Consider the following 22,459-nt stretch of genomic DNA (forward strand, 5'->3'; position numbering starts at 1 on the left):
CATTTAAAACATGAGATTACAAATTTAACCTCTAACTAATTTTAATGGACCAAACTAATATCTTCGTCTCTTCTATACATATATTGTCAGAATGGACCCAGAAAAATAAAAATAATAAATAAAAATTTTAAAATAACAAATAATCTAAACACCACTATAACCACCATAACCGCTACAACCGCCACAATAGCCATGGCAAATCCATACACCGCCACCACAACAATATGAAAAAAAAAATAATAAAATAAAATAAATAATAATAATAATAATAATAATAATAATAAAAATTGGGGTCATGTCTAACCCCGCCACCACTACCACAATTAAGGGGAATTTTTTTTTAACAAAACAACATACCTGTTTTTATGTCACCATTCTCACCAATTCTCTTGTCTCTCTCATCCCCATTTTCCTTCCCTCAATTTACCCAACACTACCACACCAAAAAAATTTCTCCAAATTTTGAGAACTTGTCCTAGCTGCTATCTCCTCAACCGCCAGTCCCCAAAAATAAATAAACAAATAAATTACAGAGGGGAATGAAAGAGATTGAGAAGAGAGAGAATATGAGTTTTCGACGGCTCCTTTACAAAAAAGGAAGAAATAAAAAAGAATGTTAGAAATTAGGGTAAAAGAGAGAAGCCTAAGGACGAGAGTTAGTTTCGTCAATTAACAAGTTGATATTTTGTGAATTAATCGAATTAAATAATCAAGATCAAATATGACATTTGAAACCTTTGAGCTGTCGTTGTCCAAAAAATTGTTGAACTGCATTTGTGTAGTATTGACCAAAACCTCATGGGTTGTCATTACAATTTACATCATAAAAAATTAAATATAACTAAATATTTAACAATTATAATAATAAAAATATTATTAAAATTTAAAATTATCATAGAAAATAAGAAGAAGAAAAAAGAGTTAATAAAGAAATATTTAATATATATATATATATTATATTATTACTCGGAGCTTTGTGAATTTGTCACTTTCCTTCCAAATTACAATTGACACTAAACAAGTTAAATTAACATCTTTAACTATACAATAACAAATATAATCACTCACACGCGCCGATTCACTTAACAAAACTATACAATTAAGGATTATGGTAACTCACACATGTAGATGCTCTTTACATAACTGTCTGTTTGATGGCAGAGTATCGTGCTGCTATACAATAATACAATAATAACGTATAGACGATGACTAGCACATGTTGTGGGGATATTTGTGATAAATAAGGACAAAATATATTGGTGGAGTTTGGACCATTCAAGACTTTTCATGTATTTTTTTTATTTTTATTTTAGGAAGGTAAGACTTTTCATGTATTGCTGCGTAGGAAATGGTGTGCTACCACGTTGGTTGCGTAGAAACTAGTGCTACTATGTGCTACTACATACATAGTTGGGTCAACAACACACATACAAGTATTGCGGTTTTAAGCCCCATGTTTGTTTTTACTACAAGTTAGCACCAGGATTCATTTTCCTAATTATTAATTAATTAGGCAGGCCTGTTTTGACTTATTATTTTATGTAACGTGTGATGGTTAGTGTAGTATGTCTTGTAATACTTTTATTTATTTATTATTATTTATAAAAATAATAGCATTTTCTGTATCCGAAAAATGTCAAATGTTTTGTATACAGATGAAATCGTGAGCTTCATCACATAATGTCAGAGCAACATCATACGGTAGAATTTAAGATCACACTTATTATGGTCATTACAAATATGGCCAAAGAGGCATTTGTATGAACTATTTTTAGTTTAGTACGCGAAAAGATTACTTCTGTTTTGAATTGATGACTTATGCACAATAAAACAATTTTATTATTGCACCGAAGGCTCATAAGCTTGGCGAGTTTTCATCTGCAAGCTTGGTGAATTGCTAAAGAAGACTTTTGTACGTATTTAAGTTGGTGTATGTGTGTTTTGTGTGATTTTTGAATCATTGTTGTGTTGGATTTGGTGTTGTAAGTGAGCTGTTGGCTTATGCCTCTTTCTATATTCCTTTTTGTTCTAATAAATTGGTAAACTACAGAGACATCCTGAAGCTTCGAGTAAAGACAATAGATGAAAGTTTAGTTATTTTTAGACAATCACACTCCCTTTAAAACTTGTGGCCCAAACAAAACCTCAAAACATATGACAAGTCTATTTTATTCTTCATTATTTTATTAATTTTAATTATAAAATATCAAATTACTTAAATAACCAAATTACCCTCATCGCCCAATCAATCCTACAACCCTACAACGCGCTGCCACCGCACCAAAATCCACAACCACTTACCAGCCCCCACCCCCAAACCACCACCGCCATCTCTACCCCCAACAACCACACCTGCGTATTCCGACATGATCTAGCACCAATACCACCACCATCCCATCTCCACCCTCACAACCACCATCATTAACTCATTACCCACAGTAAAATCAACACCACAACCCTCACTTACTCACTATCGTCACAGTCGCTGCACTCACCTCATCGACAACTATGGGCTCAATGGATTCCGCCGACCCCATCGATTCCAGCAATGATATGCAGATTGTCCTCATCGAACGAATCGATTCGCACAGTTCAATATCATTGAAAATTAATACCTAACAAAATAAATAATTGAAACAAATACAAATTAACTACAATCTCATCACATAAATTACAAAAATAAATAAATAAATAAAACAGAGGGCACATCGTTGAAGATAAGAGCTTCGATTTTGGAATGGAGATGAGGATTCTGTTGGCCAGATTTTGTTGTGACTTGCCGGAGTTCGAAATTGCCAGTTAGCTGTTACAGTCACCTTCGCAAGAGAGAGAGAGCAGTTTGGCGGCGATTTGCGGCAGCGATGTTATGGTGGCTGGCAATATGCAGCGACGACGGCGACAATATCCATTCACCATCGCCGCACTTATCTCATCGGCGACTATGGGGCTCTATGGGTCGATGGAATCGAAGGTGGGCTGCGAATCTAGGGTCAACCTCGTCGGATTCGAAGGATTTAGAGTCGGCAGAGCTCTCTGTAATGGAATAGATGGAGCTTTGCAGAAGATCATGTGTCGGCAAGGAGTGGGCCACGGTCGTCGGCGAAGCTCTCTGCCATGGACTCGTCGAAGCTCTGTAAAAGAATAATGAGTCGGCAAGGAGTAAGCCACAACCGTCGGCGGGTTCTTATCGACGTGCGACTTTGGCGTGTCCAACACAACCGTCCTTCTCCTCCGTTGTGGGGTGAAGAAGACACCGAGGTAAGGGACGCGTCGTCCTCTCCGGTGATTATATATGTGTATATACAAATTATTGAGAGATAAATAAATAAATATATCTAAAAATATAGAGGTTAGAAAGATAATTTTAATATTCAAATAGGTTAATATAAAAGTCAAAAAGTAAAAATATTAATTTATTACTATTAAAGTATATTTGATAATTATATCAAACTTGAGGGAGTGTTTTTGTATCAAAATAAATTAAATTTTATCTGAACGTTTTTTTAGCAAATCTCAAGGCGTATTATACTTCACCCTAAATTGAATTTACCAAAAAGAAAAAGTCCTCTTTTGCAATTAGACATCAAGTACTTGTGCTCACTAAATTACTCAGCTCTACTTTTTGCAGAATTCCCAAAATTCATGGAGAGCGTGCTGGAGCTCATTAAGAGCATCCAGCGCAGGCCTATTTGGATATTATCTCAGCCTGTAACAAACCAAGGTCTCTGTTGTGCGCATCCTACACTTGTGGTTCTCTCTTGATATTCTACACTCAAATTTTCCAAATGTGTAGAGTCAAGTAGTGATTTTACGTTTGAAATAGTGGGCCTTTTGTGTACTTTTAATATTACAAAATAAATTGATGGTGTATGAGTAGTATGTGGACAAATTTTAAAATAATAAAATAAATAAGTACATAATATAAAAGAAATATGCGAGAAATAAATCTTCAAAAAATGTTCAGTTACGTGTCTCCATAATTGCTGATATGGCACTACACTTTGTGAAAGTATAGAATGAGAGTGTAGATGTTGCTTCCACACAGTCTAGAAGGGAACTTTTTGCTTCCACACGGTTTACACAGACCATCTTTTTTAAAATAAAAAATAATATTAATAATTAAATAAATAAAATTGGTTAAGCTTCACATGTAACTCCATGGGACCACAACACATAATACTGGAAAGTTCTATGAACAAAATGGTAATGTGAACGCCGTGCATTGGAAACAAGAGCTTGGTCGCTTGGAAATGTTCGTAAATCAAGTCATTGAATCATTACTTTTTTCAGTTTTTTATCGATAAATAATTCAATCTTTGATCATTTGTAGATGAACGAGAGAGTATTATATAAAACCTCGAGTATAAATATTTATTCATATTTAGTCATAATTTCTGCTGAGTAAATAGAGAGTTTTTATAAATGTTTATTGGGCCAATGGTACCATACCACATATAAATACTCGAAATATTATGTTTTTTTTTTTCCTAATATTACTAATCAGAAAATTAAAAAATTGAATATATGCCCAATTTGCTAAACAAATTAGAGGCATTAGTGACTCACCTGTCCTTTCTTTTGCTACCACTAACAAGAGACAAGACCATTAGAAATAGCATTACGTGCAACAATGTGCTGATATATTAGCTATTTTTTTTATCTATTTTAGAAGAAAATCGTTGTGAATAAAAAAGAAATGCTTTCAAGTGCTTGATGAATTCCGTAGGCTTCTCCAAGTTGAGAGCATGCCCTGCATTCTTGCAGAAGATTGGCAAAGTAATAATATTAAAGAGATAAACACATAAATCTAGAGTTATATTAATTGAAGAATTAAGGGATAACGCTTTCATAATTTGGTTCAAATTAAGTATCCTAAGAGTTTTTTTTTTTTCCCCCTCTTTTTAGGTTTAATTCACACTATGGGATAATTTGTAAGCATTCGCCAAATATCAATTTATTAGAGAATTTAATAGAACAAACATTGTTGCTTTTGGGAATAAGTGCTTTTTCTAATTCCAAAATCAGACCACCAATTCAATGCTTCCAAACATAACGTAAGTGTTACTTTTGTTTTTTTCAAAAGTTCAAGCAACACACTTCCAATATTACCCCAGCCTTGAAAACTTACCTTTCGTTTGGAGAGCAGAGCTCATATGATTTAGTATAATACCCCATTGGTACAAATGTGTAATTATTCCAAAGAAAATGTGAGATTAGCAAACGGAGTAACATTCAATTAGTCAGACATCATTATAATCATTGATTTCAGTGTATGCATGCATATAAGATTGCCACAAAGCCTACGTTATTACTCCACACACACACACAAATGAATAATAATTCTCAGACTTGACAATCTAACTCAGAATGTTAGTCCAAGGATTTCTATACTCTGAATGTATCAGCCTTCTCAATTTGAATGTTCGTTCTAAGTATTCCAGATATACAGGGAGGGAGGGAGAAGGACTTGCATCAATTTTCTGAGCTTCTCCGGGGTCTGCGCCTCTTCCAAATCCGACACCCGAAACAGACCCTTAGTCATGTCCCTCTCCTCCAAGCACACCCCACTACAACACTGCACCACCAGCTCCACCGCATCTGGCAACTGCGCCACCACAAACTCACCATAGCTGATCCCAACCAGGCTAATCTTTCTTACCCCATGCGCCTCCATCAGTTTGATCAAACACCAAGCCTGGAACCACTCGCTCCGCTCTGGCCTGGTTGCGTACGAGCGGCCAAAGAAGAGCAGGTCCGGCACGTAGACGTTGAAATGTCATCGGAGTATTGCCATGTGGCATTGGCTCCAAAGCTGTGAAGGAGGAGTGGGTTTGGTTTGTGTGCGGGCTGTGGGTACTCAGCAATGGATGATGGTGCCGTCGCCGAGGTCGGTGGAGACGGACCGGAGGCCGGTGTAGGCAAAAAAAATAGCGGTAGAGCAAATCCCTTGAGGCTGTGAAGCTAAAGAATTTTCTCATTTCTGTACAAATGGAAAAGAAATGAAATTTGGGTTGATTGAAGAATGTTCTTTCAATTCATGTAAACATTTTTCTTTTACTTCTGACAAAGAATATTATGAAAATCATCCCTAAAAGGGAGACAAAAGATGCTGAAGAGAAGCCATACGTATATCATTCGTGGTTGGGAGTGAAAATGGATAAAACCCAACAAACTAAAGAATATGTTGGTATATTTTTAACAAGTAAATAAGCTAATATCAGAAAACAGAAAACCTTCACACTTGGTGTGATATTATTTGCTGGATCATCGGAAAACTGACAACAGTGAGAAGATCACAAATACTCCGAACTAATTGTAAATAAAAGGAATTAAAATTCTTCTCAAACCCAACTGAAGTTTCTCAGCATCTTCGGAGTGATCTGACCATGATAATAGGAAATATGTAACAGGGCAATAAAAGCTTTTACAGAGTGCTCTCACCACTTGCCCAGAGAGAGAAAAGACTGAAATGTGCCATTAGCCGCTGGCATAATTTAAAGTTCAGTTACAGAATATTTGCAAAACATTGCATAAATTACATAGTAGTACCATACCGTCACAAAAGAAACATGTACAAAAAATTTCGAGAAGGGTAAACAAAAATTGAAGAAAAAACATAGGAATGCAGTAGCCTTCAATCTATCACTTCTTGTTTGCTTTTTCCTTCTTTCCCTTCAAAGTTTCATAATATTAACAAGGTGGTACCTTGGTACTTTCCTTTCAAAAACTCATATAACACGGACATGTTTTGGAGAGAGAGAATTAACTAATCAGTTTCCTTAGTCTCTTCTCAGCGGAATTGGCAACTTTATTTTGTGGTTCTAGAACAAGAGCATGCTTAAAATCTGCAAATAACAATAGAAAAATATGTTGGCATGACTTAAAAAAAATACAAGGTCATATAAAACCTGATGTAAGAGTAGGCAAATTACATCACATTGGCTGGGAATACAATTTGAGAATATAACACAAACTTGTACAGTACTAGATATCACACCACTTATCAATTTAGTGGAACTTAACCAGTTCCCAACGTCATATGGATATTTCAAGACATAATTAGTTTCATCATATATGGTATGTTACAAACTCACTTCGGTTTAATCCAGGGTTTGGATGAAAAATTTTGGACATTGATTGCTTTAATGCTTTAGTTCGACATCACAGTGATCTTTCAAGACGGTTGATGAACTGCTTTAAAAATAATAATACGTTTAGTAAACTGCCTTTGCTGTGCTACAAAATCACTTTTGTTCACTGCAGGGCCTGGAAGAAAAAGATTTGGATACTTTAATGATTCAATTCCAAACCCTTAACTAGAAATCGAAGTGTCAGACATGAAAATTCTCATCTGCTCCACACAAATTGAAGCAACCAGGGAATTTAGGTTGCCCCTATGCTATGTCCACTCAAACTCCAGATAGATCTTTACAAAAACCATCAATGCAAACGACACACAATAGTGTCAGCCCTAGGTGATTCTAAATCCTTATTTGATTACTTGAACCCTCGACCTTCTACTTTGGAAGGTGAGGAGATACCAGTAGGCTACACAGCCCCTGGTGATTCTAAATCTTTATTTGATTACTGGAGTAGTGTCATTTTCCAAATTCCAGCTTCCAACAAAGGTGCCTAGCAGAAGAGTCACAAAGAATTTCTGGACAAATATTGATGATTTAGCAAAAAATAGCAACATGGAAAAACAAAAAAAGCAAAAAGGCGACATGTATCTTCTATTAGAATCAAGAACCTTCCAAAGGAAGTAGATGGGGATACACGCAGATCTCATATAGGATTTAAAAAGAGATGATGATGAACCCAATTGTACATAGGAGACATATAATAAAGTTTTAAAGACACACTAAACATATGTGCTACCAAGAATCTCACCTTGAAGAGCTTCTTTATAGAAGAGGAGTGATTCTCTTGCCGTACCTCGTCTTAGATATGCCTTCACATTCTACACACAGAAATAGAACATTCTTCACACCATTACTAAGATATTCAGTGGAGATGAGTGTGTACACGCAAGCACACATTTCATCTTCTATAATTGCCTAATATATATATATAATTCTTATTCAACCATATAAATGTGTCGAAAGCCATGCTTCCATTAGTAGATACGTGTACAGTGTACACATACACAAAAGATCGTCTATGCAGTAAAGAGAACAATATAAACACAGAACATCATTAGTGTTGATGTCAGTACAGAACGTATTCGTCCTTGCATTCAATATAATTTTAGTTCCAGACTCCTACAAAATTGCTGCGGTAGAACTGAATATTCTTACGGAGCAATTACAACATTAAACAATTCCGTCCACAATTAAAAAAATAACTGAATCACCCAATGTCATGGAGAAATTCAATACCTTACAGAATAGACCAACAATTACCTAGGATAACTAGCAAAGGTAGATGATTAGGTAGCATCTTCAGCTGATGGCATTAAGTGATCCCCTGTTTCCACAGGAAGGGAAAAAAAATGGACAGCAGCATGTATAATCCAATAATCCATGTCGAGCCGTTGAGGTCGGCCAGAGGAGGCCAGCTCGAAAGCCTGAGAGAGTTTTAGTCTGTCCATTCATAAATCCAACAAGCTAGTGGCCTAGCGGTATCGGCCTCTTACCTCTCAAAGGGAGGTTAGGGGTTCAAGTCTCAGAAGAGACGTGTGTGTGAGTACCAACTAGGAAAAAGAAAAAAAAAGGTTTTAGTCTGTCCATTCAAAAATCCACCATCTTCTTCAGCTAAACTAAAATGAACTCCCTAGTTCCGACTAATTTTCCTGTTTGTCTGGACAAGCCTCAGTAAGATTTACAATTGACCAGCTGATATAAAAATGAATAGTCAGTTAAAGTCAATGTCAATGTCTAATAAAGAGTAGAATGTCTTTTGACCAATTGCCCCTTTTCTGGCAAAATTTGTTTCACTTAGGCTCCATTTGTTTGGGCGTAAAATATTTTCTATGTAACACTTTTTCATGTAGAATGTTTTCTTTATTTTTTATTTTCCGGTGTTTGGAAAAAGTTTTGAAAATATTCTACATTGAAGAAATCAAAATTAGGAAATTGTATGATTGTTGTTGTTAAGGAAGAGATTGGACTCGTACCTCTCGCCCCATAATAGCTATTGGGCCTATTGGCTCTTTCTTAACAGTTGTTTTGTTTCCGGTAACTATCGCACATGTAAAAGGACTCCTCTATTTCTCTCTAAAAACTATCTCTTTATTAAATGGCTCATTTCTTTCTCTCTCTAGACACTCTTTGTCTCTCTAAATTCTCTCTCTCTAGACTGCTTTTTGGTCACTGTGTAACTTTTCCACATACTTGATTGACGTTTTCGATGCCATATGCTTTTGTTGAGGAGATCAAGAGTGAAATTGATAGGCTCGGAAAATGATTTTCGGAGGATTAATTAGTAAGTTGCTTTGGTTAATTTTGGGAAATTATTTTCCTTCGTAAAAGATTTTCTTTGAATTTGGGACTACCAAACACAGGAAAACACAAAAAATGTCTTTCAGAAAATGTTTTATGCTCAAACAAATGAAGCCTTAGAGGCTTTGCTGGGAATACAAGAAACTTTGTTGGGTGCAAGTCAGAGGCAATAAAATCCCAGACAACCATAATAGAGAAAACAGAAATTTTTTCTAATCTATACTGCATTTAGAGGAAAATATTAGAGTATCAATGACCGCGATGAAAGCTTTAGAAATGAAGTCCTCAAATCAATGAATAGAAGTTCTTATGATCTAAACCTTATCCAGAAAGAAGTGAAAGAAAAGTTCATAAGATCTTAATTAAATTCTCATTTATCAATAACTATAAATTTACTAACGGGCCAGTGGTCTAGCGGTACCAGGCCCCTACTTCCCAAAGGAAGTAAGGGGTTCGAACCTTGGTGGAGGCATGTGTGTGTGAGTACCAACTAGGAAGGAAGGAAGGAAGGGAAAAAAAACAACTATATATTTAGTTGCTTCTTTGTGATGCAAAACTTGCATTGATTACCTTTCACGGATTTCAGTACGACATCTGCGTGAAGCTTATGATTCTATTACCTTCGTACATTAAGTCTCCGTTTGTTTCACCGTAAAATATTTTTCGAAAACCATTTTCCCCATTTTTCGGTGTTTGGAAGACTCCAAGGTTAGGAAATTATTTTCCATATAAATAATTTTACTCCCAAATGACTGACCTAAAAAATTTCCGTAAGTCATTTTCCAAATGCTACCTTAGGTCATCTAACCATCCATATTCTTATTGAACCCCTATGTCCTTCTAACAACTAATTGTTTTCAGTCCTCCCAATCTTCTCTCTCTATATTATATACATTGAGTGAGAGAAGAGAGAAAGATAGGAGAAAGGAGAGAGAAAGAGGGACACAAATTTGAGTTGGTCGAGGAACACAATTGGGTCGAGAGCATGTTAGAGAGAGAGAGAGAGAGAGTGGAGATAGAAAGTAACGAGAAGGAGAGGGAGGGATGGTTTAGCGTAGACAGAGAGAAACGAGGAGAGATGGGGATGGTTTATGGGGTACTATTTGTTGTTGGTGAGGAAAACTGAAAAAAAAAAAAAAAAAGAGAGAGAGAGAGAGTTAATTGTGGATATTATTCCCTGTTGGTAACACTGAAGAAAAAGAGTTAATTGTGCACAAAAGCTGATCTAAAAAATATTTTATGAACCGTTGTCAAACACCGAAAAATAAAAATAAAAAACATTTTATTTTACGTCCAAACAAACAGAGCCTAATGCAAGTGAAGTAATATTACATTCTTTGATTATTAAAGGAATATGGATAGTTCTTAGCAGAAAGCAGAACTCCTTGGAAATTGTAAGCTTGTCTACACTTCACCAATGCAATCAATAGATGTATTATCAAAGCTATATCCAAGTAAGACCAAGACCGATTCCCGAAATGCTTTTCTCAATATATATATATTTTTTTTCCTTAGTTGGGACTCACACACATTGCCTCCACTGAGGTTCGAACCCCTGACCTCCCTTTGGGAAGTAGAAGCCTTGTACCGCTAGGTCACAGGCCTGTTGGTGCTTTTCTCAATATTTCCTCAATCCCTACTATTCACGGAACTAGGGAAGACAATTTAATCCAACCTGACAAGTTTGCGCCCCTTCCAACCCCAATTATAACAGGTATGGGACATTTTTTATAGGGTTAGGAGCGGGTATGGTTAAAAATAAAAAAAAAAACTTCAAACTCGAGTAGGGTTATGGGCGGGTATATACATCATATACCCTTTTGCCATCAAGTATATATAACATATATCTCTCACATGGGGTTGAGCTTTGAACTGTCAAGGGTTCAGGACGGGGATGGGATAGGGTTTTTCCTTCACGGAGCAGGTTAGAGCTTAGGCTAGCCCATCCCGTACCTGCCCGGTTGCCATCCCTACACGGAATATGAGAAGCAGATGATTTTTTTGTTAGACATGGAAAAACGCATTTCTGACATACTGAAACTTCATTTAATAAGGAAATTGATATTTTAAATTACATATATTATTTTCTGAAGTATTAGCATATATTTTTCTACGTATACTATTTCCGAAATTGTTAGCATAAACTTTTCCACTTCTTTTAAAAGTATGTGCAGATTATAATTCCTAATAAGAAAACTATTGAAATCAGCACTCAATAAGATCCACATTAGAAAAGACAATTAGACCAAAAGAAAGCAAATTAATCAATAAGAATGATGCAAAATTTGAATAAAGCATTATATGCGTAGTGAATGAATACTAGCATGGTCCCTGACCTTCTTATCAAGTGATATTGCTTTATCGCAGTCCTTTTCAGCTTCTTGAAAGCTGCAAGGAATGAAATAAGGGTTTAGAGCAAACCATTGGATGCAAGGCAACAAAGGATTAAGATCATCAAAAAACAAAGCAGATTAAATATCATACCATCCTAATTCTAAGTAAGCAGCTGCCCGGTTGCAGTAGTAAGTTGTGTTTGTCTCATTCAACTTTATAGCTTCACCGTAGTAACTGACAGCCTTATTCCACTCTCTTCCTTTATAGGCAGCATTTCCCTGCAACAATATTTGTCAGGATAATAGAAATTTTATATCATCTTTTAGTAAAATTTGATGACAGAACTGTGACCATGAAAGAGTTTTTGGAAACCTAGTGTCAACAGAAGTTAGACAAAACTCGAACCTGCTATTTTCCAAAAAATAAGACTGACAACAAAAATTTACTGAGAATTTTAGGATGTGTACAAATTAGTTGGATAGGTGCACGAGCATGACTGAAAGCCTCATTAATCATCAGGTATAAAGGAACACACTACTTTACACATAAGGCAGTTGCAAGATGCAATACAAGCAAGACGATAGCAGTAACATGTAGGAATTTGATCAGATATTGACAAGATTAAAATGGAATAAGAAAAACATATATGAAATGAGGCCATTAATCTTTAACGCGGTCATAATCACAAAAAGGCTTGAAGAATAAACCTTTTCTTTTAACAGTTCAGAAGCACCCATGTCACCATTAATTTCTGGCAATGGTAATGAACTAGAAACAAGGCTAGCTTGCTCTTGAAGAGATGAATACATATCCAAGACGGTATCAAGGAGAAATTTATCACCTCGATGGAATGCAATAAAAGAAACAGAGATTGGACAATCATTATGCTTGCCTAGGGGAATGGTAACCTGTAATGACAAGTCAAATAATAAGATGTCAATAAAAAGTGGTGGGCTATTATATTATATAGATATATATATATATAGCAAACCAGGCTAAAGAAACCAAAATAAATGAAAGCCGAAGCCAGACAATATTAATTACCTGACAGCAGCCTGACATACTAGCAATGCTCAATAGACCAAATGCTCTGTCATGGAACTCAGCAGACAGACCTCTCTTTGACTTAAGTTTTAAAGGAGGATCAGCAACTGTGGGAATTACTAATATTCCATCATCCTATAACAATGAGAGAAGGGACAATGGACCATAAGATACAACCAAACATTGGTAAAAGTAAAATAAACAAAGTTGACTAAAGTTACATAAAAAGTGATAATTGCAATAAGATAGAGCAAAACACACTATAGAACTGAGGGATCAAAATGACCAATTGAAGGCCACAAAGATCAACTTTTCTTCATGCAATTTCCGAGGGACTATGTCAACTTGGCTTGTTATGTGGACCAAATGCCACAAATCTAAACTCCTCAAGGGGTATGCATTATATGACGGGCAAACTACAACGACCTCCCCTGAGGTTTGGTCTAATTGAAAATAAACTTGAGGTTTGCCATTTTTTTACAAAGACACCCCTATGTCAGATTTTGCTATGAATTTACTCATATACCCTCATTATTTTATTATTAAAATGAACAAAATATCTAAAAATATAAAATGACTCTTTTACCCATTAATTTATATCCAATAATTTTTTTCCCACTATTCCTCTCTCCTCTCCACCGCCACCAACCATCACCACCACCCATCAGCATATATACATATGTAATATATATATAGAGAAGGGTATTTTTGTCCGTTGAAATATAAATATTTTTTAATTTGAAGACCTGTAAGGATATTAGAGTCTTTTCTATTTAGTCAATGGGCATTTTGGTCACTTCAAATTAATTTTCTGACAAGAAATATTATTTTTTGTACAGAGAGGAGGTCTTTGCAAAATGGGGCAAACCTCAGGGGGACACATTGCAAAAAATATGCAAACCTCAGGTTTATTTGCAATTAGGTCAAACCTTAGGGGAGGTCATTGTAGTTTACCCTTATATGAATTAAGGAATTAAAGGAACTTCAGATCATAAATTTCAGTAACTGACTGCCCTACTGCACCACTAGTAGGACAGTAGCTGGTTTATCTTCAAAATTCAACCCATCCTATTTATCCATTCAACCCTAGAACACCATAAATCAAGCAAGCCCCCTAACAATTCCATAGCTAAAATTCAATCCAGCCATTAGACTTCAACAATATCACTGGCAGCAAGTTCATATTTATCCAGAATATTCAGTCACAATTTTGAGAGTACTGTTACACAGAATAATGCACAACTCCAAACCCCATAATATTTGAAATCCCCTTTTCCATTAGAATTGGATTTTCAAACTCTTGGTAAGGACCATAAGGTATTCAGAATTCACCATATATAGAAAAATCTGCAAATCAAGTATTTACACATTTTGTTTCATTTGTTAAAGTTGGCCCATCATTAGATTTTCCCCTTGGCCATTATTCTTTTCTAATGAAAATAACCTAATAAATCTTTCCCAACCATAGGAAACAAGCCCTTCTAAGTCAAAAAGGCTATAAATATGTCTTAATTGAATAGTTCAACTTCAAAATTTTCCTTGAGAACTCAATTACTCAAAAAAATGTACCAGGGAACATAATATCTGATGGTTACTTTAAAAGAGTCCTAACATGTAATGGAAATGATGAAAGAACTCTTCTTTTCTTTGATGAGTCCAACATGCATCCCCGTCCACGCCAGGACTTCAACCTTTCACCTCCTCCTTAGGGGGTGGTTGGAGGTACTAATCAAGTTCACAACTATTGGCTAAGAGAACTTTACAGATACAGCATTTATTAATATGAATTCTTTCAGGTCCAAACAAAAGAAATAAGGGAAAAACAAAAGCATGATTATTAAGTTAAATTTGTCATCAGAACAGCACATGTGGCTTTAGAATTATAAAGGATAAAATAAGTAGTTCAAACGCTATGTTTATTAAAGATAGGAATATGAGCCAATAAAATTGTGTGTTTGGGGGGGGTGGTTGGTTGATATTAGTGGTTATTGGTCAACCAAATGAAGCAACACCAAAAACGTCAGCAAATTGTTTGGACAGTTTAATCCAGCTCACAAAAGAGATCAATCAGCAATGTGACCAGCAGCTTGTATACCAATTAACAGGGACAAAAGTCAAAAACCTGGGTAAACAGGATATTTTACTTATATCATATGCTGTAACATGGTGAATTATGCTTTAAAACAAAGTTGCCTACTTTCATACCAAAAAAATAAGACCTCTCATATATGTTTTTGGACACTTTCTACATGACCCAAACTTTGAACATTTCAATGATAGCCATTTACCATTCTCGAACCAAAATCTACCTCCATTTCATATTCTTCTGTCCCACCACTATGTACAGGTTTTTCTTGGTTTTCACCGTCTGGCAACATGGATTCTAAATGATTTATGTGGCAAGGCATAACTTCCGTGAAATTGTCCTAATATGTGGAGTTCCTTTTTCAAATTATATGGAGTTTACCACTATTGGGGTAATATGAGACATTTAAGCCTTTTATACACACCTTTTTTGCTGGTTAATAAACCTTTTAGAAAATATTGATCTGCACCTATTAGCTGTAGTCTTAAAAATAATTTTTTGCTCTAATAAACATAAAATGCTTGATCAATTAAAGACCTCAGCTGCATCAAATATGGACATATCCTTCCCAGCTCTAAAACATGTATTTCTCTACCAAAACTTTAAGTCATAATCACTTAAGGTACTATTACAACAAAAACTATAAAATTACTTACCCAACGAACTCTAATATAATTAGAGTTCAGCATTCTTACTTATGACAAGTAGTAAATGAAAAGTTAAGGTCACCTTCAGAAGACTATGAAGCGCTGCTCGCATTTCGTTTCTAACTTTATATAAAGTTTTAATGTTCTCATACGCAGTAGTGAATGCAGCACGAACACGATCATAGACATCAGGTCCTAACCTGGGTTCGATTGATTTAACCCATTCTTCATGGCTTGTTTTGAATTCATACCTGTAAGGTAGTTAATGACATAGATGTTTATCAGAGTGAAGCCAAGGTCTAAATGGAAAGCTTTATCTGTTGGGGGGGGGGGGGGGGGGGGACAATTTAAAGTTAAAATGTCAACGTATGGAACCATAAGTTCAAATTTTTTAACTTTAGACTATCAGAAGCATATTACTGAATTGTACTTTAAAGGACATAAAAACTGAAAGAGGCTCACAAACAAGTGAATTACATGCTTCTTATCTAGGCTCTGAGTTCAGTTTAAGCCTTATGGGTGAACTTTCTGTGCAAGAAGGTAGGGTCAAGGAAAACCAAAAAAGGTAATCTACATTTGAGAAGGTAATTACTCTAAAAAGGGGAAAGAAAAGAAAGAAAGAAAGAAAGAAAGGGGGAAAAAAAAAAGGACAATGAAACACTTGAAACATAATTCAGAATGATAATAAAAAAGGAAGTACAATCCACTAAAGTATATAAAATGCATAGCTCTGTTTGTGAGTGTGGGTTGGTCGGATTTTTTTTTTCAGCTGCAAAGCAAGTTGATAACATACTCCCTATCACCAACGAGTTGCCTTAGTTGATTTCCCTTAATATATGTTATATGCTTCTAGTAAATCTTGAAAAAGTGGAGCATGAACACGGAAAAAATATATATATTTTCTATAGAATGGATTATAGTATATATAACAAACCATACTCTGTGATATGTAATTATAATATATCAATAGGTACTCATTTTTGGCCATGCACGTATGCCTATGTATGTACAGGAATGTTTGTCTATGTATGTACAGGCATGTTTGTTTATTATGTAGTGGTATGTGTATACATAAACATAGTTGTGTTGACCACTACTCCCATGCCTACTTATTTAATAGAACCTTTTCCCATGACATAATCTTTATCTTTATTTTCAAACTTTTTAATACTAAATTTTAGCCAAACCTTTAATTTGCTTTTCTTCATAATTAGAGTTCCATGCTAAAATGAAGTCATGTTACACACAAGATTTGTCCATGACATAATAATAAGCTTCCAAGAAGTATTGATCATAATCTAGTAAGTACGTATTAATAAGCATGTCTTGCTGAGTCATTATTCTACCAATAAAAAGAAAAAAATTGACAACAACTATGATTCAACAAAACCTAAAATTTAACAATAGCCATGTTACCATCGTCACACATACAATTACTTGTCGTCACTCACCTTATTATGGCCCCTGCCCAAAGATTAAATTTACGGTTTCATTGCACCTAGGAAACTATCATGGTGATGAAACACAATGGCCCCAATCGTAGTTCATGTTTGCATTAAGTTCACCAAGACAAAAACCTCAGAACTCCTAGAAGTAACTGGAATTTGAGCTGATGTTTTTAATAAACTATCCCCGTGGATATAAGATCAAAGTGCAAAAACAAGCCCTCTCCCTCTCAAAGATCTTATTTCTACCTTTAACAAATCATTGGAAAATGTATCATTTTAAAATTTCAAAATACCTAATTTCCGACTTTTTAATAAATCAGTTCTACCATTTTGAAATCCCATGAATGAAGTTAACAATAGATCATTGTAAAATACCTCTGTAGTAAGAACATCACAGAAGAGAGAGCTTTTAAAGTAGATACTGCAGTTTGCAGATTAGTTGATTGTTCACGGAAGCTTTTTAGGCTGGGCACATTTGAAGCAATATACTGAGCAAAATTCATATACTTCGGTGGCTGGTCTGCAGAATGAATGAAACAAAAAAAGATAAATTTCAACAATATTGCGATCGTTTTTTTCCTGGCCAAAACACAGTGATCACATTAGGACAAACTAAGACCATAGAAACAAATCATTAAGAAGAAAACATGCAACTGAAGAATGAACCGTGACAGAGAATAACGTAGATCTGCAACTTACAGCCAGATAAAGTTTCAGCTACTCTGCTAATAACATGTACAGTCTTCTGCTTGGGAACCTTAGACAACTGGAAGAGATCATCAGCTACAACGAAGCGTCTCGTCCTTCTAGGTTCCACCGAGTTCAATTGAAGCAGAATGTGTCCAACACGATGCAAAATAGATGGATCACGGGCAAACCATCCTGAAATATTGCCATTATCATGTAGGAAATATCATAAATACATTAATCAAACAATTTTTATATACAAAATATCATAAAAAAAATAACATAAAACAAGCAGATAATAGGAAGTCGCAAACATTTCAGGCACTAGTAAGACATTTAACCAATAATAAATATATCTATTATTTGAAGCAGCCATACTTCAAGATATGATATGAAGTTAGCTAGCTCAGTTCATATATACTTCAACTTCAGTCTCACCAGTAAAATCCAACTGTAAAGTTATTAACACATGCATTCTATATCATCATTAGGGAACTAGGACTTTGGCATGTGGATGCGCACAATTATAATTTACAGCATATAGGGAACCTACAGCTGCAGGATTTCTCTTAAGAGACTCAATTGGGAAAGGAAAAAAAAAGGGGTTTCTTGTAGAAATATAGTGCAGCATCATATTGCATACCAACAGTATCTAAACTTTGTGAATTTGACAGAACTCCAATTGTAGATACAAGGCCATGAGACGGTCGGAATCCAAGAACTCCACAAAATGACGCCGGGGTCCTAACACATCCAGTTGTATCAGTACCTGCAAAATTATCAAAGATAAACAATTGCAATACATAATCAAAAGTAAAAATACCTAAAAATATTGAGATGTTTCATATTTTAATAAGAAAGAACTAGAGCCTTTACAAGGCTATGAAAGTAACACGATTCTAATTTTAACACTATTTTTCTGCCCACATATTTTGCCAGTTGAAAGAGTAAATACCATTTGAGGAGAGTTATTATCATCCCTTTCAAAATCTCAATGATAATACCTCAATATTGTACTCAAATCATTTGATATTGATGGTCTTCGATGAGGAATCAAAGCCCCAATTTAAACCACATAGGTTCATACTTCATCAAAGTCTGCTACTTTCTTCTGGCTCTCTTTCTTTTCCCTCTTATGAACCAGCTAAATTTCCAAGAGTACCCAAAAGGTAGGTTTCCGGATTGTCTCGTAACAACGCAGTAATTAGGACAATTTTTAAAATGTTAACCTAAATCTTAAATCAATTTTCAGCTGTTGCGTATTATTATTTGCCTTTAAATCGCAGCCTTTAATTTTCAAAAGCAAGGGAAACTGACATGGCAAAGCCATCCCCACCATATTAATACCAGTACGCTATCAAGCAGAAGCAAAGGAAGCTACATATAGTAAATTCCTGAAGTAATATCCAGCCCTTATTTGCCAGAGCATCAGCTAAAGTGTTAACCTTTCTCAATGTTTGACATATCCAATATAAAAACAGAGTCAACAAACTATCACATCCCATTCTAACATGGTCCCATACTAGATGTCATCAAGTCCAGCCAAACACATTAGCACATCATCCCAAATTGGCTACATAATTAACTAAACAATGGCCACGCTCAGTGTTTATTCCCTTCTTTTTCATAAATAATACGGCAACCCATATCTCAACAAAGATCTGAACCCTGTACATCCTCCTCTAGTAGTTTAGGAGATACCACTACTAACAACTGGATTAACCTGTAAGATCCCTGCTACCATATTTCCAGGATTTACCTTTATTAATCTTACACCACCATCTAGTATTTAAAAAATAAAAAAAAATTTATAATTATAATAAATAAATAAATAAACAACCTCGACATTGAAGATATGTCTCCTTTGTCTCTTATATAGGATATGAACAATAGAGGATTTGTTGGCTTAATAAAAAATACAAAAAATTCAATTGATTCCAACTCAATAAGAGATTCTGCTTTGGGTTCAGCAAGATAGGTTTACTAGCAGTTGAATAGAAGAAGGCTGCCAAAACGCACATGGAAACCATCCTCCACATATGGGATGAAAATTTTGTATTGGTAGCTTTAGGATCCACATCACTAGAAATCCTAAGGTATGAATGGTCGATAACCCTCCCCATAAAACTAGCCAGGCAAAAAAAATTACAGTCTAGATGGAGTACTTTATCTCCACATGAAGAAGCCGTTAAAAAAAAGAGGGTAAAAAAAATCACATTCTATTGTTATACCTTAAAAGTTCCATAGCAATTGGTCCATTAGAATTCACAATTTCACATGCTAGATGATTTCCACCAACCAACGTAAAAACAAGTTTCAAGGATGCTTAGATAATCAAAATTATATATACAGTAACATAGGCCTCGCAATGGAAGAGAAAAATGCTTGAATTTTCATCTATTACTTAGCAATTCTAACTCCAATAATTAATCCAAAATTTAACTTTACAAATCATTCAAATGGACCCATTAATAAAATTTCAGAGAACTGACTTTTGCTCTCTGATAAACTGCCATGTTTTCACTATTTCTAAAAACCATTTTTAGAAAACGGACACAAAAAGGACCAATGTTTCCGACACTTGGAAGAGTTCAAGCCAACTACGACATCAAAAAGTGTTTGTTTCCATGCAATTGTATCAAGGCCGTGTTGAAGGCCCGATCAAAATTTCAACCCGAGAGCCTTGTATGCAAGAAAACTGTGTTCTATTTAGGCATTTAAACCCCACCCTTAGAATAAGTGTGTGAGAGAGGATGTTGACGGAATTATGCAGTCATACCTTTAGGGCACAATAGATAACAATGGGGAGAGCATCAGCTTGACATGTGCAATTAAGACAACGTAACCAAAAAATTCCTACTAAAGAAAAACTTACAGACCTCGCGATAAATAGGACCAAAATCCAAAGTGTACGAAACCAATCATGAACAGTTAAGAGGATTTAGCCCTTGCAATTCAAAACACTTGCACCCGAAAAGAAAGACACATACCAAGAGCAAAGTCAACAAGTTCAGATGCAACAGCCACGGCCGAACCACTGGATGATCCCCCAGGAATATGGGATGGCATTTGTGGGTTGGTTGGAGTACCATAATGTGTATTCTCTCCAGTTATCCTGAAGTATTCATGAAAATTAGAGGCATGTTTTCAATCAAATGAACTAGTATTCACGATTTCATCAAAAAAAAAAAAAAAAGAATTCTTCACTCAAAGTGAGAAAGTTTGGGAGCAAAATATGATGCTTTGACCCCTCACCCAAATATTTCTTCCTTAATGAACCAAAAAAAAAAAAAGCATACTAGAAATGAGATAAACAAGAATGTATATGTATGCGCAATGTAGGCGTGTGTGTGTGTGCATAGAGGGAGAAAGGAACACACCCAAAAGCGAATTCATCCATGACAGTTTTGCCAACACAGGTAGCCCCATTCTTCAACAGAACCGTCACCACCACCGCAGTCTTCCCAGCAGCCTCATGCGTCCTATTCCAGTCCGGATTCCCAAACCCAGTCACATAACCCTTCACATCAAAACTACAAAAACAAAAAAAAAAACAAAAAATCAAACCCAATAAATAGAACAATGACATAATATATTCCAACAAATACATACACATAGTAAGTGTATACATGAATAGGAAACGAAATTAGGTAACACGAACTTGTCTTTGATGGCAAATGTTAGGCCAGAGAGAGGTTGTCGAGCCGCAGGAGGGGGCGGCTGAGGAAAGGGAGAGAGCTCGAAGCGTTCGACGAAAGCACCGAAATCTTCTCTTATTACATTTCTCGCTCTTCGTCTTCGTCGTTGAGTCTCGGCGAGAATCACGATTCCGGCGACGCCGATTCCGATCACGATCAAGACCTTTGGGTTTGAGAAATTGATCTTTCCGATCATCAGCTGTTTCGACATGATAACCAGGCGATCCACGACGATCTTTGATTGATTTGTGGATCTTCTCTAAGCAGACGGAAAGGAGAGTGAATAGGGTTTTGCAAGGGTTTTAGAGAGAAAGAGAGGGGGGTTTATTGCGCATTTGATCAGTGGGAGAGTACTCGAAATGTAAAAGCGTGCGCGTCGAAGTGACGCGAGACAACTGTAATTTTCTACTCCGTATTTTGGTTGAACAATTAAGTACAGTATATAAAAAATATAAATATAAATAAATAAATAACTAGTAAAATACTTTCTCTAACTCTTTGAAGTGGTCATATGAGTGACTCCTAGTTTTCTATTTTGTGACAATTTCTAACACTTAATTTTTATTTTTATTTTCAAACAATATCTTACTATTCGTGATCTCAGAATAATGGATAGAGAGAAACTGATTTTAAATTTTAAGAGTTCTTTGATTTTTTTTATTTTTTTTGGGGGTAAGTTCTTTGAATTTTTTAAACCATTTGTAATTTTTTCAATGTCAACTTATGTCAATAAGAAATTAAAAGTTTTAAATAAATGTTCCCACATGATTTTAATCACGCTCAAAGTAACATGAACACTAGGTTGATATTAAAAATTTTGTCCAAAATTCACACAATTGATTATACCTTTGGAACAAAACTTTTTCCTTTTAAAAATCAAACAAACCTTAAAATTCAAAAATAAATAAATAAATAAAACTTATCAAAGATAAGTTAAAACTTAAAAGGGTAATTAATAGATGTGCCAATATTATCATACAGGACAAATTTAATCCCCATCTCCACGTTTCCATTTTTTTGCATCCCCAAACACCACCATTGATACAACCTTTATCATCACTTTTTTTTCCCTTAT

At 35.3% G+C, this 22,459-nt stretch overlaps 1 protein-coding gene and 1 pseudogene across 1 annotated transcript; both read right to left on the reverse strand.

Annotated features, from left to right (window-relative positions):
* Window positions 1-5,264: 5,264 nt before the first annotated feature.
* LOC132294280 (uncharacterized) lies at window positions 5,265-6,331 on the reverse strand (annotated as a pseudogene).
* Window positions 6,332-6,462: 131 nt separating this feature from the next.
* Window positions 6,463-21,762, reverse strand: LOC132294278 (outer envelope protein 64, mitochondrial). Its single transcript, XM_059792075.1, has 13 exons — window positions 21,348-21,762; window positions 21,067-21,219; window positions 20,677-20,801; window positions 18,330-18,455; window positions 17,699-17,881; window positions 17,375-17,519; window positions 15,634-15,802; window positions 12,819-12,953; window positions 12,482-12,682; window positions 11,925-12,052; window positions 11,777-11,828; window positions 7,891-7,960; window positions 6,463-6,845 (listed from the first exon to the last, which is right to left on the reverse strand). Exons 1-13 carry the CDS (start codon window positions 21,593-21,595, stop codon window positions 6,763-6,765), a joined length of 1,818 nt encoding a protein of 605 aa, XP_059648058.1. The 5' UTR covers window positions 21,596-21,762; the 3' UTR covers window positions 6,463-6,762.
* Between the last annotated feature and the right edge of the window lie 697 nt (window positions 21,763-22,459).

This window comes from Cornus florida, unplaced genomic scaffold (assembly GCF_030987335.1).
Source record: "Cornus florida cultivar Cherokee Brave unplaced genomic scaffold, ASM3098733v1 CherokeeBrave_3.0.0_Hap2_Chr02, whole genome shotgun sequence".
NCBI classification, from domain to species: Eukaryota; Viridiplantae; Streptophyta; class Magnoliopsida; order Cornales; family Cornaceae; genus Cornus; species Cornus florida.